Source organism: Fusarium coffeatum, assembly GCF_003316985.1.
Source record: "Fusarium coffeatum strain FIESC_28 chromosome Unknown BRIP53273_contig_165, whole genome shotgun sequence".
Taxonomy (NCBI): domain Eukaryota; kingdom Fungi; phylum Ascomycota; class Sordariomycetes; order Hypocreales; family Nectriaceae; genus Fusarium; species Fusarium coffeatum.
Window position 1 is genome coordinate 1 of NW_022157958.1, and position 24,127 is coordinate 24,127.

The following is a 24,127-nucleotide window of genomic DNA, read 5'->3' on the forward strand; positions in this document are numbered from 1 at the left end:
GAGGCTTTTGGCGGACACTTCCTCTCACTTGTTCCGCACTGATTTGCAAGTCACTGCTGTGAAGCCCTCCTTTTGCGCTCTACAGGTGTGGTGTCGCAGAAGCTTTCTGGTTTTATACCTACAACACTGTGGGCACCGATATAGACAATATGAAACCTGAGACTTCAATGAAGGAAGGCTTAGGCTAGTTTATGGCAATAGCCTAAGTGCTGGTCTAAGCTAACATAAAGTGACCAAATGATGTTATCTCTTAGGCTTCTGAGGATTCTTGTGATACCCTGACGACACCGTGAGGGAAGGTAGAGGCAAAGCGGGCACAGAACCCCTATCCTCACCGAAGTAGGGCTCTCACCGATTGGCTGCTACATGATCCTGTAGATATATAAAGCGCTTTAGACTATACTGAAATTGGGATTGCACATCGTCGATCTCACTATCATGATAACAGAATTGAACGGTTACATTACTTTATCATATTATAATCACTAACAGATCACAGATTGGCATAGCAATCGCGCAAGATAGCATTAGACATCTAATCTCGTTCTAATTACAAGCCATGTAAACACCGGCGATGCTAGATACACAAAAAGAAAAAGACACACAAAGGTGGGAATACGCACATTCCAAAAGGCCACCGCAAAGAAGCTCTAATCATACCAAAATTGATCAATCCAATAAACGGAGTTTACAGAAGGACCATACCGGCACCGACAACACCGGCGACGGCCATGTAGGCGCCGACGGCGTAGTCGCCCATGCTGAAGAGGCGGCCGATGGAAGCGGCCTGGAGACCGAAGCTCTCGTCGTCCTCCTCGCTGTTCTGAGCGTCACCAGTGGAAGAAGCACCACCAGCAGCAGCGGTAGCGGTGGCAACCTCCTCGTTGATCTTGCTGGCAGCATCGAGCTTGGACTTGCAAGAGTCCTGGTTCTCAGCCTTCTGGGTGGTGGCCTTGCCCTTGAAGTCACAAGCGTCAGCAGCCTTGTTCTGGGCCTTGTAGTAAGCGTCAAGGATGTAAGCAAGCTTGGCCTCGTTGTCACACATGCTGTAAGCACCGTAGATACCAGCAGTAGCGTTAGCGTTGATAGCAGTGCAGATCTTCTTGTCCTCGCCGCAGATGTAACCAAACATGTCGTTGAAGTCCTTGGTCTTGAGGTCATCAGCGGGAACACAGGTTCGGCTCTTAACCATGCAGTCGCAGAGCTCCTTGTCGGGGCTAGGGGGGAGAGCAGAGTTGACCTTCCAGGTCTTGGACTGGCTGGGGCAAGAAGCGGCCTTTCCAGAGGGCTTGTAGTCATCCTTGTCGACACCCTGGGGCTGAGCAGCGGTGGCCTTCTTCTTGAGCTGGTTGAAGTCCTTCTGCTTAACAGCGTCACCGTTCTTGTTGATCTTGACCAGACCGTAGTCGTTGGCCTCCTGGTGGTACATGTAGACGATACCACCGCTGAAGACATCGGTCATCTCCTTCTCGTAAAGAGCGGTGGTCTCATCGAAGATACGCTCGGCGGCACCACCGGGCTCGTTGCAGCCGTACTCGGCGAAGAAGACAGGGACAGAGTAATCCTTGAAGAACTTGGCCTGGTCAGAGTAACCAGAGTCCTTCATGCTGCTCTTGCCACACCAAGAGTAGATGTTGTAACCCCAGTAGTCGATGCGCTCATCGTCCTCACCGCAGTTGAAGTAGTCGGCAATATCCTCACGAATGTCGACATCGTCGTTGGAGGCGTAACCGACACCAAGCCAGCGGTCAAACTTGGACTTGATGTGCTTCTTGGTGTCACGGACGGCAGCCTTGACGAAGGCAGAAGCCTGAGTGTTGGAGACGTTGTTGGAGACCTCGTTACCGGCAAAGAAACCGACAACGTTGTCGTACTTGGCGAGTTCGTCAACAACACCAATGTATCGCTCGTAGAGCTCAATGTCCCACTTGGGGTCGTCTCGGTTGATGGAAACGGAGGGCTCTGAAAGATCAGAGATGACGTAGATACCGGCATCGTCGAGAAGCTTCATGCAAGCCTCGTGGTCGGCCTTGGGGTTGATGGCGTAGGTTCGGATGATGTTGGTACCAAGCTCCTTGAGGAGAGGAACATCACGCTTGCAGGCCTTCTCGTCGGCAAGAGGGTCCATGTACTTGGTCTTCTTGTCGTTGGTCTCACCTCCAGCGGCGGAATCCTGCTGGTAGGCAACACCCTTCATGAAGAACTCAGTTCCGTTGGTGTAGAAGAGCTTGGAACCCTGGAAGCCCGTTAGTATACTGTAGGTGTTCCAACTCGTACGCGCCACGAACCTTCATGGTGATGGGCTCCAACTTGGCGCTGGCAGCCGCGGCCGCCGCGACGGCGATGACGGCGGAGTACTTCATTGTGTGTTGTGTATCAAACGGCTAATAAAACAGAGAGTAATGAGTGTCGAGAATCAAGCGCTGATGTATATCAACGCAAAGTAGTTGTTTGAATGCTGAACCCCTTTTTCCTTCAATTCGCGTCGAAAAGAGGTCAATCGGATCGTAGTAGCAAGAGCGTTTTATAAATGAGTGTCGGGAAAAGTTAAAAATCGGTCTCAAAGTAACGAGAACCGACAAAGAAAAACGGAGATGAAGAATTAAAGGTTAGCGAAGGGTTGTTGGAGGAGGGAAGAAAGAAGGATTAAAGACGAGTCGAGGGATGGGGCGAGCGCATTTGAAAAGTAAAATGGAATGCATGGGTGGCAGGGACTAATCGCCCCTACGGGACCACTGGCTCTGGAGCCCCCTGAGCTCCAGTAACCCAAGCCGCTAATTGTCGTGGCAAGGGGTTGGCAGCGGCTGTGTTGTAGTGGATGAGGGACACTGTGCCTGCTACGGTGAAGCTGTCGGTCCCCCAAGAGAAGGTAGATCTCGTCGAAGAGCGGGAAATGAGCCAACCACGGGATAAAGAACCCCTGTCGATTATGAGGCGCAGTCCAGAAATTGAAGCTTGTTTGGGTCTTGACCGGCGCCATCCGTGTCCAATCAGGGATTGTGAAAGCGGGATCTCATCTTGTTGACGGTGGTATAGTGCTTGGTATCAATGCACACCGTAGCTCTATCTCGCTCTAGCAAAAGCTTGGCCTCGTCTAGGACATGGTGCGTTAGGACCCCATTTACAAACACAACGCTGCACTGTGCAGAAAAGGGGATGATCTCCACCGGATATCCGTCTTTGCCAAAACACCAGGGGTCTCGCTTCCTCTATTATTTCGCCTTCTAGACGTATACGACGTCTCGAATGACTCTTGGGAAATTGTCTTGAAACGCTTCCGGAGGTCCACAGCAGTTGCCCAGTCCCCGGAGCTGCACTTGGCATCATGAGTATGGACTTGCAATAAAATAAATGCCTATGTCTTGTCTTCTTGGCTTAATCGAACAACAAGCAGCCTCATTTCAATTATCAATATCGAATTGTTTGTAATTCCATCCCTGGTCTATGCAAAGCAACCCAAGCTTACGCGTGTTAATATCCTTTCTCCAGGATCACAGATCGCTCTTCCACCTCGGGCCGGTTTGTCTCAAGTCTCAAGTCTTTCAAGTATGTCATTCCTGACCCTGACACTGTATCTCACTCCTGTCTGCTGGTTGGTTCCTTGATCCATCGTACTCTGAAACCAAAGTAAAGCAGAGCATAGACGCTTTCGCGCCCATCAATAGGTCCATAAAATTATCCCTGGACCGGCTTGCATTGCTGGCGTGAGCTTGACTGTTGTATTTTTGGGTGGTTCTTTGTTCTTTTCCCCTTGATCAGCGCTGGGACATTGTCTATCATTATCAGATATAGTGGTTCAGCAGACGCCATCATAAAGCTTGATCTTGTTGACTAGAGGGCGAACAGTGGGTAACAGTTTCTTTCGATGGCTGGTTGAATGTTTCCGATCATCGATTTCATTCCTCTCTCGTATATGCGTCGTCATCATCGTCGTCGTTCACTGTCCTCGAATCTTGTAGTAGGCGTTACCAACGCCATAGAGTACACGACCCCAAGCATCGTGAGTTTTCTGCAACAACCCATGTTGTCGAGGGCGTTTCTGGTCATGCCGTGTTTCCGGCCGGTCTGCCGAAGCGCGATGATAGTGACCGTCGTGGTAAACGAGTTCTCGACCTGGCATCGTATCGAGTTGGGTTTAATTAATTAAGAGTGGAGTCTGTTTGAATCTTTCAATGCGAATATTCAGTAGTCCAGAGTCTAGTTGCGTAGGTATGTTTCTAAAGCTTGGATTGCTCTATGCACCTAGGGACCACACTCGTGTTTAAATAAACTCACAACTGAGTTAGTTCCAGGCTGGTGGTTGTCAACCTTTCGAGGCGCATACCCTCCGATGACTCTAATAGCACTTCACCTGTTCGTTCATTGCATCAACATTCTTATCACTTGCTGCAAGGAATTCTACGGTTCGTTGACTTTTGACCTCTAAGATGCCTTGAAATGTCCAGCGGCTCTGAATTGGTTCCACAAATGGTCGATCATGCGCCGCTGCAGTTGACTACAGGGTGGCAATACTGCCTCTCGGGGCCGAATTCTCTTCATTCTTGCGTCAGGTGTACGAAACATGAGCCTTGGCGGATGGCTTGGCACCAGAGCCTTGTGAAGATCTTGCTTCTTTATCTCTGAATATCATTGTGGTGGTTGTATTTTTTGCAAATTCTTCTGTAGAACGAACCTGTTTTGAGCCGTGAAGAATGAAGGGAGTGATGCTCAATGCACGTTATGTCCAAGAGGGACATTCGCCATCAGCCGAGTACTGCCAAGACATGCTAATTTCTTGTCAATAGGTAGGAGCATGCTCTAGGACGGTCTCTCAACCTTATCCTTGTGTTTACTTCAAAGTGACAGCGATGAATCTACTCATACTGTACACTCTAGTCTTAGCAGTACGCCTAGAACTTGGCATCATCTAACACGAACAGTCGATCAACTTGGCTTACAGGCTCATAAAATTGATCTTGTCGTTAAATTCCCAAGAAGAGCTCCTTACTGATAGGATAGGGGCTGCAAACGAGATGCAGACTTCTCATGCGACTATCAACACCGGTATTCGGTGGTGGACAAACTGATGATTGTAAAAACCCAGCACACAGAACATCACAGGCCGAATATTTATCAAGTACGGAGTAATTACCCTTCACACTTGTCTCTTGCACAAGATTTCACGTGACTGCGGCTTGTTGGCCATCGAGCAATTTGATACTCCAAGATTGATACCATTTACATGCATGTAAAACAGAGGCACCTGAGGTTCGGAAATCGTTCAATGACACTGACACCTGGCAAGTTTGATGACCGGCAGTGTTTGAGAACAAAGTATACGGAAATTACCGCCGTTACCTTGATAATTGGACAGTGTTGCTTTGTTACGGACAGGATCCGGCGTTCATATTTGTTAAAGTCCCTATCCGCAATATCATCATGGCGCCCAACCACTCAAGAACTCGCCATAATGTACAAAGCGCATACTTCATATTTGCTGTGGTAGGAGTTGATACTCCAAACCATTTTCGGCATTGTCGTTGTGTGGTTAGCGAGTTGCATCGCCTCTCTATGCTGGATCGATGCTCACTTGAGAAGCTTGTATGGATTCGATATGACTGATATGTCGGTTGAACCGCAACAACGACGTCTACGTCTGGAGCTGTTTGTACTTGAGATATAAGGCTTCATACCTTTGTCGCATTCCAGCCATGCTGACGCTTTATAGCCCATGTACTTCGAGAATAAGTATGCTTCATGTAGGGCTGTTAGATAAGTGGCCACTGTAGTCCACACTCATATTGCCGGGCTGGATATCAAAACTACCATGGTGCCTGGCTACAGCAAGACCGGTTACAGTCAAGAGTAACCGTGTTGTCTTTGATTAGACACGTGCAAAGGATCTGTCCTGATACAAATCATATGCCTTCTAGCGAACTTATACGCGAGCGCACGGGGGTCCGCTATCAAGGCAACGCTTACTTTCTGCGCCTGACATACTCGTCTTATGGCGCACGGTGAGATTGTACCACAACGCAATCATCTTTGTCCCTAGTTGAGTCGGTACACTCATAAAGATGGTCCTGCATTAGTCCAACTTATCAGTACAGATATCAAGGTGAAGAGAGTTGGAGGCGTATGCCAAGACCTTTCTCCACGTCCCAGCATTGCACAGACATGGTGAGTGGCCAGTAAACAGGCGCAAAAGCTCCGGCGGCTCCAATAGGTTTCTGGAGACAGGCCTGAATCCTTCCTGGTATTGGGTGTATGGAGATTTGGCGTTGGTGTTGTTGATATGATGGTCGTCTGATAAGATGCTTCTTATGGCGGGCAGACATCATGTCTCTGCCAAACACCGTCATCTTTCTGTCACGGCAATGAATGCCGACAGGGCTGGGTTATTCCTATGATCATAAGCATCTATTTATTCTGTCGTAGCTTTGATACCACTCTTGGCTGTAGTATCCCGTCAATGTTGCGTTACAACATATGCATGTATCACCGGTCTTACACGGCACGGCTTCCGCAGCTCAGATCTCGATGTCTATGGAGTAGTGCTCTCCGTCAAACCTTCCAATCCATTCGCTTGTCGAACTGTAAAAGTCCTTGGTTCCTATTCTTTTGCTTGTTTTCCTGGCCAAATCCTCGTCGCTAGGACTTACATGATGTAATCCGGCGTCATGCTGGACCTCAAAGGCGTCAGTGAGGGACAACCACCATGATGTCATGCAACTGTCAAATCGCAATATATCACTGAGCTCAAGACCGTTTCTCAAGCAATATCTCCTCTCAATCATACTCTGCGACATCATCTCTCAATCACAAACACCAATTCAATTCCTTTCTTCATCACCAACACCAAACAACATCATCATGGCTCCCAAGGCTCCCAGTGAAGGTCAGAAGGTAAGCTTCATCAGCAAAACTTCCCAATGACCTCCCAAATACTTACACGACCCAGGTCGATCTCGGCCAGAACGCTCCCGTCAAGGAGGAGGGCCCCGGCAAGGTTGCCTCCGAGTCTCTTGCTGCTGAGTCCGCCAAGGAGGGCGGCGACTTTGCTTCCAACGAGGGCATCCGCAGCGAGAACCAAGCTTCATCCGGATCCGAGAACACCAGCGCTGGCCGCACCACCAACACCTCTTCCGCCCCTAGCTCCAACACCAGATCCGCTCAGTCTGGCTCTGCCAAGTCCAACGCCGGCACTGCCCCCAGCTACGTCGATAACCAGTACATCAAGGCCTCCGGCCCTCACGGCAAGAACATCACCGAGGGCTTCGACGACTCAAAGACTGAGGATGGCCTCAAGAAGGCTTTGAACGCTGAGCCTGGTAGCGAGAACGACCCCAGCCGAGTTGCTGAGCTCCAGTTCCAGCAGAACCAGACTGCCGCTGGCCGGGATGCTGGTCCCAGGCAGACTGGTCTCGCCAACGAGACCTCTTTTGATGCTCTCAACAACGAGACTTCCTCTTAATTTGTCGAGGATGTAATGATACCTGTACCATAGCGACTTTAGTATCAATGATGAAATGACTCATGAAATAAAAACAAGACACTCATAATGGGACGTGATGTTGCTGATCTGATATTGGGATATAGATTATGCCAATTTCTATCCTCATTGAATGAATGCTCTGGACAATACTTCACTTGATAGTATAGTCCAATTCGCGAGAACCTCTTAGTGGGGTAAAGTAGACAACCCAACCCAGTCTTCACTAGTAATCCTCAGCAATAGACGGTAGTGTATCAGGTGGTCTTCATGCAATTGATGACAACCATGGCATGTCTTTACATCGCACGAGGCAAGTGTCAGCCTGAGAATTCATCATAATAAGTGATGGGTTAAGCTGGAAAGGGAATAACTGCCTGATACACCTCAGCTACAAGGATCGAGTCAGCGATTGCTACTGTGCTGTCCCAGGCGCAACGCGCGGCAGTATCACCTTCAGGTGACCGTGCTTTCAATATTGACGATTTTGAACAGAGGCAAAGTTGACTCGCGCTTGTCCCAAAGATTAACCGGTAAGTCCGAATGAAAACCACCAAGAACATAGAGAATTTCAAGTCAGCATAACGGGCTTGCCGTCCCTCAGGGTTGCCAACACGATAACAAGATGGCGGGCAGCGTGAAAATCCTGAAGACAACAACCAATCAGATTGAGCGGATTGATGACGTCAAGTTCTAAAAAAGATACCGATTAATTGGGGTTTTGATAAGAGCAGTGGGTTTTACTACACAAAGACAACACTTTCTAGAAATAATACGATCAAAAAAGGTAACAGACATCAAGTTCTTAATGTCCAATATTCTATCAAAATCTAATAAAATCTAAATATTGCCGCACGTCGGAAATAACATGCAGCTTGCTGCCTTAGTTGGTGCCTGACTCTGTCGTCAGTCAAAAAATCTGTAAATCTGCCCCACCAAATAAAAATTCACCCCGCCTTGCCTCTCAGAAGCCTTGACGGACTGTACGTGCATTATTCAACCGGGAACTGGAACCGCCACACTCATTGTTTGGCTAGGTTTTTTTTAATCCTTTGTCGGTCAACATAACTTTTCCTCTCTCCTTCTCTTTTTTTTCCCTCTTCATCGAACGGTCCTTTTCCAAACCACCATCACATATACCCCTCGGTTTGGACTTGATTTCTTAGACAGACCGTCCATTCACCCCGCCGACAGTCTCCGTTCTTTCAACCCCGCGGTCTTTTTTTTTTTCTTCACACAAAAAGTCGTCATCATGGCTCCCTCTTCTTCCAAGGAGAAGCGTCTCGCTAAGAAGGCTGCCGAGGGCAAGCTCAAGGGCAAGAAGGGCAAGAAGACCGAAGAGCCCGAGCTCGATGCCAACGGTAACCCCATCGTTGACGATGCCCCCGCGACTTCAGGCGAGAAGCTCGACGAGGTGAAGCGTCTCGCCGAGCAGATGGATAAGCACGGTATCTCTGACCGTGTCACCACCGGTGTTCTCGCTTCCACCCAGACCAGCAAGGACGTCAAGATCACCAGTACCTCTCTGGTCTTCCACGGTCGGGTCCTTATCACAGATTCTACCCTCGAGCTCACGTACGGTCGACGATACGGTCTCCTCGGTGAGAACGGTTGCGGAAAGTCCACTTTCCTCAAGGCCATCGCCGCTCGCGAGTACCCCATCCCCGAGCATCTCGACATCTACCTTCTTAACGAGGGTGCTCCTCCCAGTGACTTGGGTGCCCTTGAATGGGTCGTCCGAGAGGCTGAGCTGGAGCTTGAGCGTCTCGACCACCAGGCTGAGAGGCTTCTTGAGGATGAGGGCCCTGAGAGCCCTGTTCTCCTCGACCTTTACGAGCACATGGACAAGCTTGACCCCTCAACCTTTGCTACCCGTGCTTCCCTGATTCTGACTGGTCTCGGTTTCAACAAGAAGACCATCCACAAGAAGACCAAGGATATGTCCGGTGGTTGGCGTATGCGAGTCGCCCTTGCCAAGGCCCTCTTCGTCAAGCCCTCCGTTCTGCTTCTCGATGACCCCACTGCCCATTTGGATTTGGAGGCCTGTGTGTGGCTTGAGGAGTACCTCAAGAAGTGGGAGCGAACTCTTGTTCTCGTTTCCCACTCCATGGATTTCCTCAACGGTGTCTGTTCCAACATGATCGACATGCGAGGCAAGCAGCTCGTCTACTATGGTGGTAACTACGACTCGTACAGCAAGACGCGATACGAGAACGAGACCAACCAGATGAAGGCCTACCAGAAGCAGCAGGACGAAATTGTCCACATCAAGAAGTTCATTGCCAGTGCTGGTACTTACGCCAACTTGGTGCGACAGGCCAAGTCCCGACAGAAGATTCTCGACAAGATGGAGGCCGATGGTTTCATCCAGCCTGTCGAGCAGGACCGTGTCTTCTCTTTCCGTTTCGCCGATGTCGACAAGCTTCCCCCTCCCGTCCTGTCATTTGACAACGTTACCTTCTCCTACTCTGGAAACCCCGAGGATGACCTGTACCGCAACCTTGACCTCGGTTTCGATATGGACTCCCGAACTGCCCTTGTCGGACCCAACGGTGTGGGCAAGTCCACTCTCCTCCGTCTCATGACTGGCAAGCTTTCTCCCACTGGTGGTGTCGTTACCCGACACACCCACTTGAAGCTCGGTCTCTACTCCCAGCACAGCGCTGAGCAGCTTGACTTGACAAAGTCAGCTCTTGACTTTGTTCGTGACAAGTACAGCGAGAAGTCTCAGGACTACCAGTACTGGCGCCAGCAGCTCGGCAAGTACGGTCTCAGTGGTGAATCCCAGACTGCCCTGATGGGTACCCTGTCTGAGGGTCAGAAGAGTCGTATCGTCTTTGCTCTCCTTGCTATTGACAGCCCCAACATGTTGCTTCTTGACGAGCCTACCAACGGTCTGGATATCCCTACCATTGACAGTTTGGCCGACGCTATCAACGCTTTCAGTGGAGGTGTTATTGTCGTCTCCCACGACTTCAGGTAAGCACCTTTGACAAAATATTACCATGACAAATGACTAATGATGTATAGATTGCTCGACAAGATCGCCAAGCAGATTCTTGTTTGCGAGAACCAGACCATCCGCACATGGGACGGCCCTATCTCCGAGTACAAGAACTACCTCCGAAAGAAGATGATCAACGCCGGTGCTGTCTAAGGCAATAAAAAGTGTTTATGACGATGTTTTGATTTTTGGGCACGAATGCATGAAAGGAAATTGACTATAGAGGATATTCAATCCACAAAAAGTTGATGAGTGCCATTAGCATCATGTGGGTATTTTCATGGGATATGAGCGGTGGGTGGCTAGACCATCAGGATATGGATATTTGATACCAACCTTATGATGGCAAATGAAATGGCCACAACGACGCTACAGGACGCATGGGCATGGCCTCAATAGAGAGGCCCGGAAGCGTTCAAGATGGAAATGTTCACGATAGATTTTCTTTTTTCTTTGGGTCTGGCTTTTCAAGCCTTTATTACGTACGAATGAATGGGAACACCATTAAAACAATTGAGATTCTGAGAGTGATTGTGATGACCTGCCGTTATAGTAGCGTGATTGACTGTCGAGAGCATTTCTTTGACGGTTTTGAGTCTACACCACGTACTCGTGGACTTTCCAGATCGAACATGGGCGATGATTGGACTTCTAGAAGCAATGCATTTCATTTAAAGACAAGTCTTTATTCGGTCCCGAAAACTCCCTCTCTCAGGTAACGTTACCACCCAACTATTGACTCAATAAAGCCTGCGCCCTGTTATGGCTTGATCATTCCCCCAGACATCTCTTCAGCTTCTACGCGCTAAGAAAGAAGCATGCTTAAAATTAAGCGAAAGTCCTATGTTCAAACTCCGCAAGCCTCAACCCGGCTTGGAGACTTGTCGAGGCTGACAGTTGGTTCCCTTTCAGACACGGAGACGAAGCTGACGCCCTGTAAAGACGTTGATATCAAGCGACTTGACTTCTGCGGGCAAGGGACAAAATGATTGACTTATTGTGACATATCTCGGCCATTCTTGATCTATTCACTCTTTCGATCCAAAGACTGAATGTCGAGTTATCTGGCACCCATCATGAGCCAGGACTCGGGACGAAAAAGAAGGCACAGACGCGGCTGAAAACCCATGTCCTTTGAAGCACAGCTGAATAGCTACCCGTAGTTAGATGGATCAACGATGCCTCGTGGCGCTCCCTTAAAATAGAAAACCCCTAAGGCAGAATGGCGGGGGATCAAAGATCCATTCTCAACGGCATTTCTGACTGGTCGTCAAGCCGCCTGCTTGAAACAGATCATGTTGATCCTACGCGAAAGAGCGTCAACAGCCAAGCATAATTCGATCTCCGGAGCTTCTGTAGCGATTCGCCTTATTCGTCTATTATTGATTTATAGGAAATAAACGAGAATTGTCCGATTTCAACCTGGTTCCGATCTAACAGGTCCGCACACTCAGGTGGGTGTCAGAATAATCATCCTCCAAGGCTTAGGCTACAGAAATAAAATAGCCTAACTGGTAGCCTAAGGCTGCATAAGGTGATCAAATTATTTCGTCTCTTATGCTCAACACTGTCAGCACAGCCCGTCAAACCACCACAAAGCAACCCCAGCGCTAAAGTCCACCCAGCCACAAGCCTCAATACAACATCAACTTCAAATGTTTGTATCAATGGATCCATGGTGGATGGTCGACATAAAAGGACTGGTAGGCGCCCAGAAGAAGGGCCCTACCAGCCCTACCACTCTCCTATATACCCATTATCATTATCATGATCATTCCTAGTCTGCTAGCCCTCGCTGGGGTTGGCTTTGCTGCCCTCGAGCCCAGGCAGATTATGCACCAGGCGAAGGATGTACCTTCTTTCATCACATCGCGCGATCTTTCAGATGCAAAGAATTCGCCTTGCAAGTTCTTGAGTCAGGCCTACGAGGAGGCCAACCCCGAAAAAGGAGAACCCGTTATTCTCGCTATTCCTCCCTCAGTTGGCATCGCCTGCCTCAAGTCTGTCCCTCTGGACAAGAAGCGAGACTTGGAGTTACTCGATTACCTTCAACCTTTGATCGAGTTTCAGAGTACACTCGAGATTCTTGCTGAGCCCCCAAAAGAGTATCTGTTTCCCGGAGTGGATGTTTTGGGTGGCTTCGATACTATTCGAAGTAGGTTAGAGAACAACAAGTACAAGACTCAATATGAAGTCATGACCGATTTGCGAAGTATTGTAAGTAACTTACAATTAACTTGATAGACAGAACTCCACTGATAAGGACAGTTTGTCGCTGCCTACGACAGCCACTTCGACTATCCCCCGGCTCTTCTCAATGCCTTTATGTATGTCCGACGAGGCATCGACTTTGAATCCGTCTCAGCCAATGGCGTCCGCCTACCCTTCATCTTTTCCCGTGTCGATGTAGCCCGTGGCACACAAGGTATTCTCGACTATTCCCCATCGGCTGTCAAAAGCATCGATGGCACCCCGATCGCCGAGTGGCTTGAGGAAGATGCCTCTCGCCTTGCTGCCAATGCCCAGGATCCTGATGCTCAGTATAATGGTCTCTTTGAGTCCATTCCTCGCGGTGCTGTTGGCTCATCAGCAAGTACGCTCTACACTCAGTTCGAAATTCCTGATACATATACCATCGAATTCCACAACGGTACCAAGAAGCTGGTACATAATGAAATAATCGTCCCAGCAACTGTTGACTTATCCGGTATCGAGTCTGGAGAAGATTTCCACAAGTACATCGAGGTCATGCCCACCAACATGACCTCTGAAGAGCCTCCTGTCAATAAGCGCCGTTCCACCCGGCAGTCATCCAAAATCATCCCTGGATACCCCGTACCCATCGCGAAACATTCAGCCGATTCTGTAGCTGCGTACTTCCTCGAAGGGAAAGAGTTCGAAGACACTGCTGTTCTTTCCATTTTGAGCTTCGTCCCTATTGGGCTCGATCTTGTGAATCCTCCTCCTGGCTTCAGCATGACCAAATTCATCTTCGAAGGGCAAGCTGTTGTGCTTGAGCTTATCCGCCAGGCCAAAGCAGCTGGTCGCGACAAGCTCATTATCGATCTGTCTGCCAACGGCGGTGGCTCGGTTGTTCTGGCACATTCCATCTACCGTCTGTTGTTCCCTGATGGCGAGTTCACCGGTTGGGATCGATATCGCGCCAATGCTGCCCTTGAAGCAACCGCTGAGGCCGACTATGACAATCTCGTCAGGGTCTTGATCACCAAATCAGAATACTACCCCGTCGGTGCTGATGGCGAGGCTCTCAAAACCGGTAAGGACTTCTTCGGTCCGTACACTGTTAAGGGACAAAATGTCACTGCGGCTTTCCAGATCGACAAGACTGTCCCCTGGGAGCCTAGCATTCCTGCTTACATCAACGGTTTCGACCCCAAGATGAAGCCTTATGTGGCAGAAGCTCCGTGGAAGCCCGAAAACATCCTCATTGTCACCGACGGTATCTGCGCATCAGCTTGTGGTATTCTGACCGGCCTTCTCACTCGCAACCAGGGTATTCGCACGCTTGCTCTTGGTGGCCGACCTCTGAATAACGCTATGCAAGCAATGGGTGGTGTCAAGGGGACTTTGCTTAACTTCAACCACCACATTGTCAGCGCGATAGCTGAAGTCCAAGCTACAAGCACTGGCGAAGAAGCACATGCTGTTCTCAGCGATGCGTCTGCTTCATTCCCCAGCTTGTCGAGTCCGCCTCTTCTGCCCCTTCCTAATGCTGGCAGGGTAAACTCGCTCAACGGCTACACTGAAGATGATCTTGAAGGATACCCAGTGCATTTCAGATATGAAGCAGCCAACTGCCGTCTGTTTTATACTCAGCTCATGTTGGCCTCACCTGTTGTCACCTGGAGACGTGCTAGAGGTGTGGCATGGAACGATGAACCATGTGTTCCGGGTTCAACCGCAAACAAGAACGGGATGATTGGTGACGACACACTCAAGTATGACTCTCGGGTCCGCAGTCGAGCGAGTAGAATAAAAGGGCCTGGTATGTTGAAGAAGTGATGTTGATGATTTATGTATAGTATGGAAGCATGGCGTTGGTACGGTGTTTCTTAGATTTGCTTCATGATGATGGAGTTAGATATACCATAATAAAAGTTTATAGAATAATGTTTTTACTCAAGTGTTGAATAATTGGCTGCGGAATAAATGTTTCAAGTAATACATCATTCTAGGTATAAGCAATTGAACAAAAAATGTGAAGATCCCATCTCGGGGGCAAAGGTCTGATCATATGCAGTATTCTTCCCCAATGTCTATATATTCATACCTCAGCATTGCATTAGAAGAACGGATTTCAACGTAAAACAAGTTAAAGGAGAGAGCATTCTTTTAAAAGCTCAACCGTGCGTTTTTATCTCCGTTGCCCTAACGCCATAAAAGTTCGTCAGTATGAAGGCAAACAAGAAGTCAAGGAGACAAGCGTATGCGTACATGAGTTGTGGCGGCGATGGCAGCCTCCTTCTCTTCCTTCCATCTTCTTCCTCTCCTTATGCTCGTTCTCGTCACACATTATCTCCATGACAATGTTCACAATCGAATCTGGCTTGAGGCAATTGCCATCCGTCGGTATCTGAAGTTGAAGTGCTGAGGGGCGAGAGTTCGGCCGACCTGCAAAGAGAAAGACCCTTCCACTATCGGCCAACCGCATAGTAGTAGTCCTGAAAGACCACATCTCTTTCTCCGCGATCCCTTTCTCGTCCTTCGTCGCAGGAATCGTGGTTTGTATCCAAGTGTTGGTATCGAACAAAGTACCATCAGTCCGTAGTTCCGGAGGCAAAGGCGCTGCAACTACCTCATTCGCAATTTTGAGATCGTTTGTGTGAACTGCTCCAATCTCAATATGAGATAAAGGAATAGAGCATTTCCATGGGCAAGAGGAGGTATTGGTAGTGGCTCCGGACCGCGCTTTGTGTGATGGTAGACCCCCACCACTGGATATTGAACGAGGCCGCCATTGGTATCGCGGTTTTGCTGTATATAAGGGATCAACCCAAAGGCCCCAACCTCAAGCACCATGAACCCAAAACTAATGGTACGGTTCAGTCTCTTGACATCATCTGGCTCAACCTTTTTGACAACTCGGAATGCCCTTTGGACAATGCGTGGCGGATTTGGGGCCATCGCGGGCTGCGTTTCGGTACTGGAATTGTGGATGAGGAAGAGAAGAGAAGAAGAGAAGAGAAGAAGAGAAGAGAAGGACATCGAGGGTTGGGGTTTCATATAGGTACTTTAAAGAGAGAGAAACTATGAAGCACTGCCAAGCACCGGTAGACGATGGCCAGTCTGCTGCAGAGGCCGCAGGGTGTGGAGAGAATTGGCCACCATACATAAGAGATGAAAGACGTAACCATCTTATGGCAATCTAGAGAAGAATTTAGGCTACTTTATTTTGATAGCCTAAGCCTTAGAGGATAATCCGTCTGTTACCTACCTACCTCAGGAGGTAACTTGGTAGTATATATATGCATCGAGAGTAATGGGGACGCTCATCAGGAAAATAGAGAGCAAAGTACATGCCTTAGTACTTATACAATTATTAACTCTGCATAAATTCCTGACTGTCACCAAATAGTGAGCCTTTTCTCTGTTGAGCTCGTGGTTGCCAAACTCCATCCGAACAACCAGATTTTTTTCACCATGATTATCTTCTAATAGCAAAAGACGAGATAAGATATTGGTGAGTATTGAGACCATGCCATATAACTGCATGCCATCAAACACTCAACTTCCGCAATCAACCTATAACTACCGTAGAGCAAACATCGCCAAAATCTTCCATGATAAACATGTCAGCGTTTCTCTTGAACTAGTCAACCAAACCAGATAGATCACACCTCGCTTGTGTTTCTGAGAACAAGCAGTGGGTTGTCTATTATTTGATGTTATCAGCAAGATAACCCAATTTCCGCCTCTCAATTGAATTGCTGTCGTGATATTTGTGTTGTGGTTACGACGGAGCAATCGACCCTCCTACCACCAACAATGTGATTGCTCATGATGCTGGATTAACTGCGTTTCCATACATTGGCGACAAGCAGCAATCCATGTAGTGAGTGGTACATTGGAAAATCAGTGTCTGTTGTCGCATGTGACCGTCTTAGAATGAGGAGATCATGCAGGTTTGCAAAACTGATATAGGTATACATTGGAAGTTGACTTTCAACTCCACGGCATCAGCTGCTGTGATTCACTGCTCAAGCAGCAATAGGACACAAATATCGCCTTTGAGCTTGTGGGAAACAAGCAAGATTCGTTTGATCCAAAGTCAAAGTGTAAGTGGTATACTGAAAAGAAGTGGGCTTGGGGAGTGTTGCGGTAAGGGGTGTATCTCAAATGTAAGCAATGGAACCTAAGGCAAAACTCTGATGGGATCACTTGCTGCCTGGAGACGTGGGACAGGGAATGGTATATAATTCAAAATAAATTCGATCTGGTTGTCCCTAGGGACTAGTCAAATCAGTAACATTACAGAGAAGATCAGCATTGCCCCTGTACTAAGGATGACAATTCGAAAAGGAGATGCTCAAGATTTTTTGCTATTTCCCCCTACGTCTTGACTTTTTATGTGCTTCTTTATATCTTTTATCTTTTTATTCCTTTTTTCCCCTTTATTTATCTCCGTATTCTCTGTTCTTCTGCTCATGCTTCCTTCCCTTCTACCTAGGTAGGTAGGTAATCATCCCTAACCCACTCCGATCATGGGTCACTCGATCAGGAAGCAGCGACAAGAGTTCTTGCCACATTTCATATAACAAGTAACGGTAAACTCTATACAATGGCATCAGTTTATTCTACTGCTAATGGTTTATACGAGGTTTATTGTTGTTGTTTGTATTACCGTTAGTTGTATGATTAGTGAAGTCTGAACCTAAAGTTGATCCAGACACTTGACACCCACCGCCCTATGTGCAAACTCCGAGATGCAGACCTAAACAGCCTCCTCACCAACAGGACCCCTTCGCTTCCTCCTAGTGTTCGCATCCAAGTTCTCTATCTCTTCAGCGCCACTTCGAAGGGTAGACTCAGTACTGATAGCAGGGGCGCTCGAGCTTTCAGGCAACCTAACTTTTCTGCCTCCCCATCCAGCAGCCATGGATATTGTCTGTGCCGCATAGTCCAAGTCACCGTCAAAGCCATATCGGAAAGACTCTGTTTCTTGAAGCGGGAGATGGTTGAAACGCCAGTCCCAGACTGAAGCGTACGTAGATCGGTAGCTCGCGAATGCCATGATTGTGCCGATAAAACCTCCACCCAAGATATCGTACCAGTTGTGTGCAGCGTCGATGGTGAGTGAGCCAGCGATGAGAACTGCCGCGAGCAAAGGAACGAAAGTGAGAGAAAGTTTCCAAAAGGCTGGTTTGTGGTCTGCCCAGACCTTGAGCTTGGCATTGAGCCACAAGAAGAGGAATCCAAACCCGGCAAATGCGGCAGTCGTGTGTCCGCTTGGAAACGAAGTAATAGCGTTTTGTATCCTAGACTGATCAGGCTGCGTGCAGATCTCGGTGGTGTACATGATCTGGTAGAAGCCCACTCCATTCAAGCCAGTTTTATTGTGCGACTTTGCGAGCGAAATGTCGGGCATGCAGACGTCGAGAAAATAGGGTCTGAAACCACCAACGAGCTGTTTCAGTGTGACCTGAAAGAGCGAGGCCAAAGTGACGGACCACACTGTTCCGATTATAGCATTGCTGGCATCCCATACCGACTTGATCTGAATCTGAGCGACAATGTAGGTGATAATTGGTAGCGCGATAGAGATGAGTCCGGAGAGCCACGCGGGAAGGATCCAGCCGCGGTCAGGGTACGCCCACTGGGGGTAGACGATATCGCCGGACGTCGCATCGAAGGTAACCGGGAACGTTCGTGTGATGATGACCGGAGAATGGTAGATCTTGGAGTTGTCAGCGGTAGAAGCAAAGATGAATTAGTTTTGTACGTACACCATAGGCAAGCGCGCCAACGAAAGCCATACATAGCAGGTCTTGGTAGTTCACCTTTAACCATTTTCGCAAGAAGGCCTTGAGCGTTGCTCTCTTGGACTCAGGCCTCGCAGCATCTGAGTTGATTCTTGGGAGGAGAGGCATAGCGGCACGACGACACGACGATATTGTAACGACCTAACAAAAAGAATATTAGATTAGAAATATTACAAGTAAAGATGAAGATGAAAAAGAGACAAATAGATGATTGCTATGCAAGGTACCTATGGTTGCACGTCGCGTGCCTGCTTTAGGTAACTGACGTCATCAGATGCATGAGCGATCGGGATCGTCTAAACTCCTCCGAAGTTTAGGGCGGCAGAAATAATGAGCCTAAGAAATGGTCTAAACTCACAGTTGTAGTTGTCGGCGCCAGCTTAACATCCCAGAGACTGTAGCTGGAGCTGAGGCTCGAGCTCTTCTCAGGTTCGGATTCGGGCATTTCTGCCATAGTCTGCAGCAATTTCAATTTCTTGTCAACTGTTGCCTGAGCCGCAGCAATGCGCTGTTCCTAAGTTCGCGGCAGCTATGGAAATATTAGTTGGGTTTATCTTAAGCTTTGTGAAACAAAACTCATGGATATCTTGTCATTGAATGAGGGATGAAAGGAAACGTGGAAGTATTGCATATATTCGGGCAAGGGCAGAGGTTGTTAAGAAATCGAATATGTTATCTTACTGGGTCGGCGGCAGCAGGAGCTGGAGCTGGAGTTGGAGCAGGCGCCTGCCAGGTCTCGACAGAAGGAGAGACCTCCTCCTCCTCTTCTCGCTCTCTCTTCCCTAGATCTTAAGTCAGCCTCGGCCTAGCTGAACAGCAATGGAGTGGGCTTACACGTTGGTAGAGGGGGAGGACCTATGAGAAGCATCAATTCTTAGCATTTGCATCACCCTTCTAGGGTCTAAGTAACAGAGGTACTCACGCTCGAAGTCGAGCCATTCGTCGTCGTCGAATTCCGCGTTCCAGTGGAACATTTTCAAGGAGGCTTCACTCCCCTCGGACTCAAGAGAAGGAGCGACCTCCTCCTCCTCCTCTCGCTCTCTCTTCACTATGCTTAAATCAGCTTCGACTTGGCCGAGACGTGAGGAAGTGGGCTTACACATTGGTTGAGGAAGGGGACCTATGAGAAGCGTTGATTCTTAGCATTTGCATCATTTTTAAGGTGATATAGAGGTCCTCACGCTTGAATTGGAGGAATTCATCTTCGTCGACTTCTACGTTCCAGTGGAACATTTTCAAGGACGCATCACTCCCGTCGGAGTCGGGAAACCCCATTGCTGGAGGACTGATTTTGTACAGAATAAAAAGAAAAGTTGTTGGTTGCAGTTTCTCGATGCGTTGGTTGGAAATGAATCTGCTTGAGGAAGGAAAAAAGGGGCGCGTTGGTGAGATGACCGGCACGCGCTCAGCTGCACCTTCATGCCTTAGGTTCCGAATGGATGCCAGCTGTTGTGCACTTGCGGGCACTGCCCGAGTGAATGGCTCCCCGACCAGTGATAATTTACTACATCCCTCGCCATGGCTTGAAAGAATGTACGATGGCATATAGAAGCCCAAAGAATACTCAAGTGGTTACAAGACATATCATTATAATACTAACAAGGCAACTAAAGCACAATCTGAGATATCCCTATACAATCCCAACTCCTCACTCCCGAGATAATGAACGACAAAGTCTATACCCTTAGTATCCAGATGCAGCGAGCTTGGCCTTCTCGTCAACAATCTTCTCCTGCTCATCATTCTTATCCACGACCTCATAACCAGGAAGCTCCTCTCTAGCATCAATAGTGGTAGGAGAGGTGACCATCAGCATTGGAGGCTCCCGAGATATATCGGTGGACTCGGCATGCTTTTCAGATTCAACAATTTCAGACTCTTCAGGCTCATCAGTATACCTCTCTTTGTCAGACAGAATAGAATCACCAGGTGTAGGGGCTTCACCGACTGCATCCACGACACTGCGGTCGTAGGCAGTTCGCCCTTCGAGTGCTTGAAGCACCTCAAAGAGAGGCTTAGCACCCATGGGCCAAGCAACATCACCGAGTAGAATTCTCTCCGCTGTGATGCCGCGCTCTTGATAAAACGTAGCATTAGCATCTCTTCGAGCAACAGCAATAGTGCCGTCGATCTGAAGACCTATCCACAAACCACGGCTCTTCATGTAACTCCACACTGGGCGCGCGGTCTTGCTGAAGGCAGCTTCAACGCTGCCGCCTGTTCCAACAGGACCAACAGCAACAGAGCCTTCTGCGCCGAAAGAGAGGCGAGGCTTGGTGAAGGCAGCGACTTGTTCAGGGGTGTTGAGGACGCAGACACAATCGTACACGTCGAGACCAAAAACGAAACCTGCACCGAGTGTGCTTACGATAAACGAAGAGGGAGGAGACCATGTTCCGTCTGAGCGGCGGGCGATAACGACACCAGAGCCACCGGAGAGAGATCCATGGCCAGTTCCGGCACGGATGACGTTGAAGATAGCGAGACCGGCCGCGCTATGAAGAACAGAAGGAGGGATCTTGACCATGGACTTGCGAGTAAGGCCAGTTGGATGGAGAGGCCCTTTGCTCTTGAGAGACGTAGAGGAGCTAAGGTCTGGAAATTGGTCAGTACCTCATGGTCCGCTCATTCACATGGCATTACTTACTGGTAAAGGAGTGAAGGATGCGAGCAGCCTTGCTGCACTCCTTGTCCATAGTCGTAGGCCACCATCCTTCAGCTCCAATCAAGTTTGCAGCTTTGTTGAGCGGCGATCCAGCCTTGGAGCTGATCTTGTGGAAACGCTCACCCGCAGTTGGTTTTTTGGTAGGTACATCATCTTGAACTTGGGGTTGAGTGTGGTAGTATTCTGCGTTAACGGGCTGGACGTTGTAAAGGGGAAGTTGGCCGGCTTGCTTGAGAGGATCAATGTCCTCGATGGACTTGTTGGAGGTGGAATAGACAGTCATGATTAATATGGGTATCAAAGGATCTGTATAGAATAGGAATAGATATATAGAGACAGAAAAATTGTGACAATGCTTGAGGAAGTGATGTGATGTTCTGATCAATCAATGTCTCCACCCAGGCTCACCCAGATTCTTATATGTCAACATCTTCGCATTTACCATACCTCGCATTCTCTTACAAAACATAGCCTACGCAATCTTGTCCAACCAAAGGCCAAATTATCAACGCCTCCAGGCGAAGTAAAACGCGGCCGCCTAGATTTAATGGATGTGTCGTGCGTGGACGCGTGAGGCGCAGCATTGCCGTAAGAAGATCAAAGAGCGAAGCGAGAGCGAATGACGATGCGCGAACTGAGAAGAGCGAGATGATCTAACCGAAGCTCCCTACATGAATGGTAAAAAGATCAATTTTTCTCAACGTCGGTGTGGCTCAGTTGGTTAGAGCGTTGGTCTCATATCTGAAATCAGATTGACCTGGTCAAACACCAGGGTCATCCAAAGGTCGAGAGTTCGAGCCTCTCCACCGACAATCTTTTGCTTTTTGCACTCAACAACAACTACCTGTGTTATGTGCCGTGATTTTAACATTGTATCCGTACAGGGTACTTATCGACAGTCATTGCAGGCATGATGGGTGGGATGGGCTTTTCGGCTATCCAACCCGAATGTGTTCCAGTATCTGGCGGCACGGGAGAAACTGAATCAGGAACCTTTGAAGAGGGTGATGACTAGCCTGCAAATGGAGTCTGAGAGTTATCTATCCACTTGTTTCCGTCGCCCCCAGTACAGCTTTTCAGCAGTTGCTTACGAGCGTGTAGGGTTTTATTCAACTGTCGGAGCTATGTCTGGTAGCTACACAGTTCCCCCTCAACTTCAGGGTAGAGAGTTGTAGTGAATTGAAGCCAAATCTTCATCTGAGATTGACTGAGTTTTGAAGTGATATAGTTTGAAATGGAGCACGTGTCGTTTTTTTTCTGTTGCGTTGTTATTGTCTGAGTATGGTATATCTCTGCTTGTGGCATCTTATTGACCACAACTCTCCTTGTATCCCGATTTGTTCTATCAAAATCTCGCAAGGTGAGCTAACCTAGATAACGACTCATTGTTCCATGAGAGGTTTTAAGTTCAGCCCCACCACCCTTATGAATGGCACACAATTTTGTATACTATTCCTTTCTTTTGCCACAAAGAGATTGATTCCAGACTTGTAAAAACTCCAAATCCCATCAGTTGCAGTGTTTCTGACGTCTGGTGCACATGTTGAGTTGTTGAGCTTGTGTATTGCATGCGATATGGTGGTACTGCTTCATAACGTGAGTCATCCATACAATTTCAACTGGAAGGGCCTTTGGAGATAGGTCTATGCTCAAAGAATAATGGTAAGAACAATTTGAGCAGCCTACTATTGTGTGGGCAGGTTAAAAGCGTTGTGGTATGTGGAAGTGGATGGGTGGCGGAGAAGGGTATATAAGCTGTAATGATTCTGACTCTTTCGCCGCGGGGCAACTCGCGGCACATTGGTCGTAAGTGGTCGAATGGCTAAAGTTTGAATGATACAAGCTAACATTGGAAAAGTATTGAAACGATACAGAGGTTCGAAACCCCAGATTCTGCACAACTCGACAACATACTGACTCCCGTTTCAGAAGATTAGCATGGCCCCTGCACTAAGGATGGTGAGTTACAGTGACAGTTGCCTCTATATCTTCATATTCTAACCAGTTCTCCTAGACACGCTCAATCAAAGAGAAGCTACCAATTTTTTTGTAATTTTTTGCGTTGACTTGATATCCCTGTTTGTTATGATCACGATCCCGGTGAGGTGGCACAGCCCCACCCCGACCTCCTTATTTCCACGGCCAGCTGTGCCGAGATGAGCCCCACAGTAGATCTACCACGTGCATGCAATCACTTTAGATGTGCCGTCTTGATGCCATGTGTTTCTCTGCACCTTAAAGGATAACGACAATAAACATATGATACAAACAGAGAACTACCTGTCTTGCGCTTGATAGCAAACCATATCAGTCATCTGGCTCTGATACTCTAGTCTAAGTCTCACTATATGTCTGCATAGTTTAAAAGAGTTGCATTCTCATTACTCACTTCTCAAGTATGCGCTTCGAGTTAAGTATACCAATAAACAGAATGCGCTCCAGCAAAGACCTTGTTCTCTCATAGATAGTTGAATAGTCGGACATGTTAGGCAGTGACGATGTATAGCTCAGCTAATCACCTGGTGATCGGTAGAAGAACCGAATGCTCAAGCTTCCACAACTGCTTCTCTGTAAACTACAGTAGAATACATTTCTTCAACTCGATAAGAAAGAGGTCACATTTAACAGCAGGCAAACAACACTCTCTTCATTTGCATTTATTTTTCTGGGTCTCGCCTCAATATGGTTAACAGTAAAGTTAACCTCCATAGACAGGTCAAATCTTATTGGGCTCGTCACAGAAGAAGTTGCCTACAGCAATTAAACTCCAACTATTGCCAACACAGCTGTGACTCACTCGCATAAAAGGCTGCTGTGTAAGGCACGTTAGTCTTCCCTTCCCTCCTTTATACAACCAACCCGGTCCCCCTACGTCCTCTCCTTATGTACACTACGCAGTCACTTGTTCTCTTCATTAGACCTTCATCCAATGGCAACATGGGCGTTTCCTCAATCGCCTCTAGTAACTATGCCTGATATGCTGTATC

At 48.2% G+C, this 24,127-nt stretch overlaps 6 protein-coding genes across 6 annotated transcripts; 3 read left to right on the plus strand and 3 right to left on the minus strand.

The window, feature by feature from the left end:
• Nucleotides 1-688: 688 nt before the first annotated feature.
• Nucleotides 689-2,363, minus strand: FIESC28_07446 (uncharacterized protein; the record flags this gene model as incomplete). Its single annotated transcript, XM_031161586.1, has 2 exons — nt 689-2,236; nt 2,289-2,363. The coding sequence occupies 2 exons, from the start codon at nt 2,361-2,363 to the stop codon at nt 689-691; spliced, it is 1,623 nt and encodes a 540-aa protein (XP_031014350.1).
• A 4,489-nt stretch (nt 2,364-6,852) lies between these two features.
• Nucleotides 6,853-7,453, plus strand: FIESC28_07447 (uncharacterized protein; the record flags this gene model as incomplete). The annotated part of the gene is made up of 2 exons (XM_031161587.1): nt 6,853-6,885; nt 6,941-7,453. The coding sequence occupies 2 exons, from the start codon at nt 6,853-6,855 to the stop codon at nt 7,451-7,453; spliced, it is 546 nt and encodes a 181-aa protein (XP_031014351.1).
• Nucleotides 7,454-8,723: 1,270 nt separating this feature from the next.
• Nucleotides 8,724-10,628, plus strand: FIESC28_07448 (uncharacterized protein; the record flags this gene model as incomplete). Its single annotated transcript, XM_031161588.1, has 2 exons — nt 8,724-10,450; nt 10,502-10,628. The coding sequence occupies 2 exons, from the start codon at nt 8,724-8,726 to the stop codon at nt 10,626-10,628; spliced, it is 1,854 nt and encodes a 617-aa protein (XP_031014352.1).
• Nucleotides 10,629-12,242: 1,614 nt separating this feature from the next.
• Nucleotides 12,243-14,498, plus strand: FIESC28_07449 (uncharacterized protein; the record flags this gene model as incomplete). Its single annotated transcript, XM_031161589.1, has 2 exons — nt 12,243-12,692; nt 12,744-14,498. The coding sequence occupies 2 exons, from the start codon at nt 12,243-12,245 to the stop codon at nt 14,496-14,498; spliced, it is 2,205 nt and encodes a 734-aa protein (XP_031014353.1).
• Nucleotides 14,499-17,427: 2,929 nt separating this feature from the next.
• On the minus strand, nt 17,428-19,578 carry FIESC28_07450 (uncharacterized protein; the record flags this gene model as incomplete). The annotated part of the gene is made up of 7 exons (XM_031161590.1): nt 17,428-18,390; nt 18,440-18,616; nt 18,834-18,989; nt 19,157-19,257; nt 19,310-19,330; nt 19,398-19,523; nt 19,575-19,578. 7 exons carry the CDS (start codon nt 19,576-19,578, stop codon nt 17,428-17,430), a joined length of 1,548 nt encoding a protein of 515 aa, XP_031014354.1.
• A 581-nt stretch (nt 19,579-20,159) lies between these two features.
• On the minus strand, nt 20,160-21,423 carry FIESC28_07451 (uncharacterized protein; the record flags this gene model as incomplete). The annotated part of the gene is made up of 2 exons (XM_031161591.1): nt 20,160-21,070; nt 21,123-21,423. The coding sequence occupies 2 exons, from the start codon at nt 21,421-21,423 to the stop codon at nt 20,160-20,162; spliced, it is 1,212 nt and encodes a 403-aa protein (XP_031014355.1).
• Nucleotides 21,424-24,127: the final 2,704 nt, after the last annotated feature.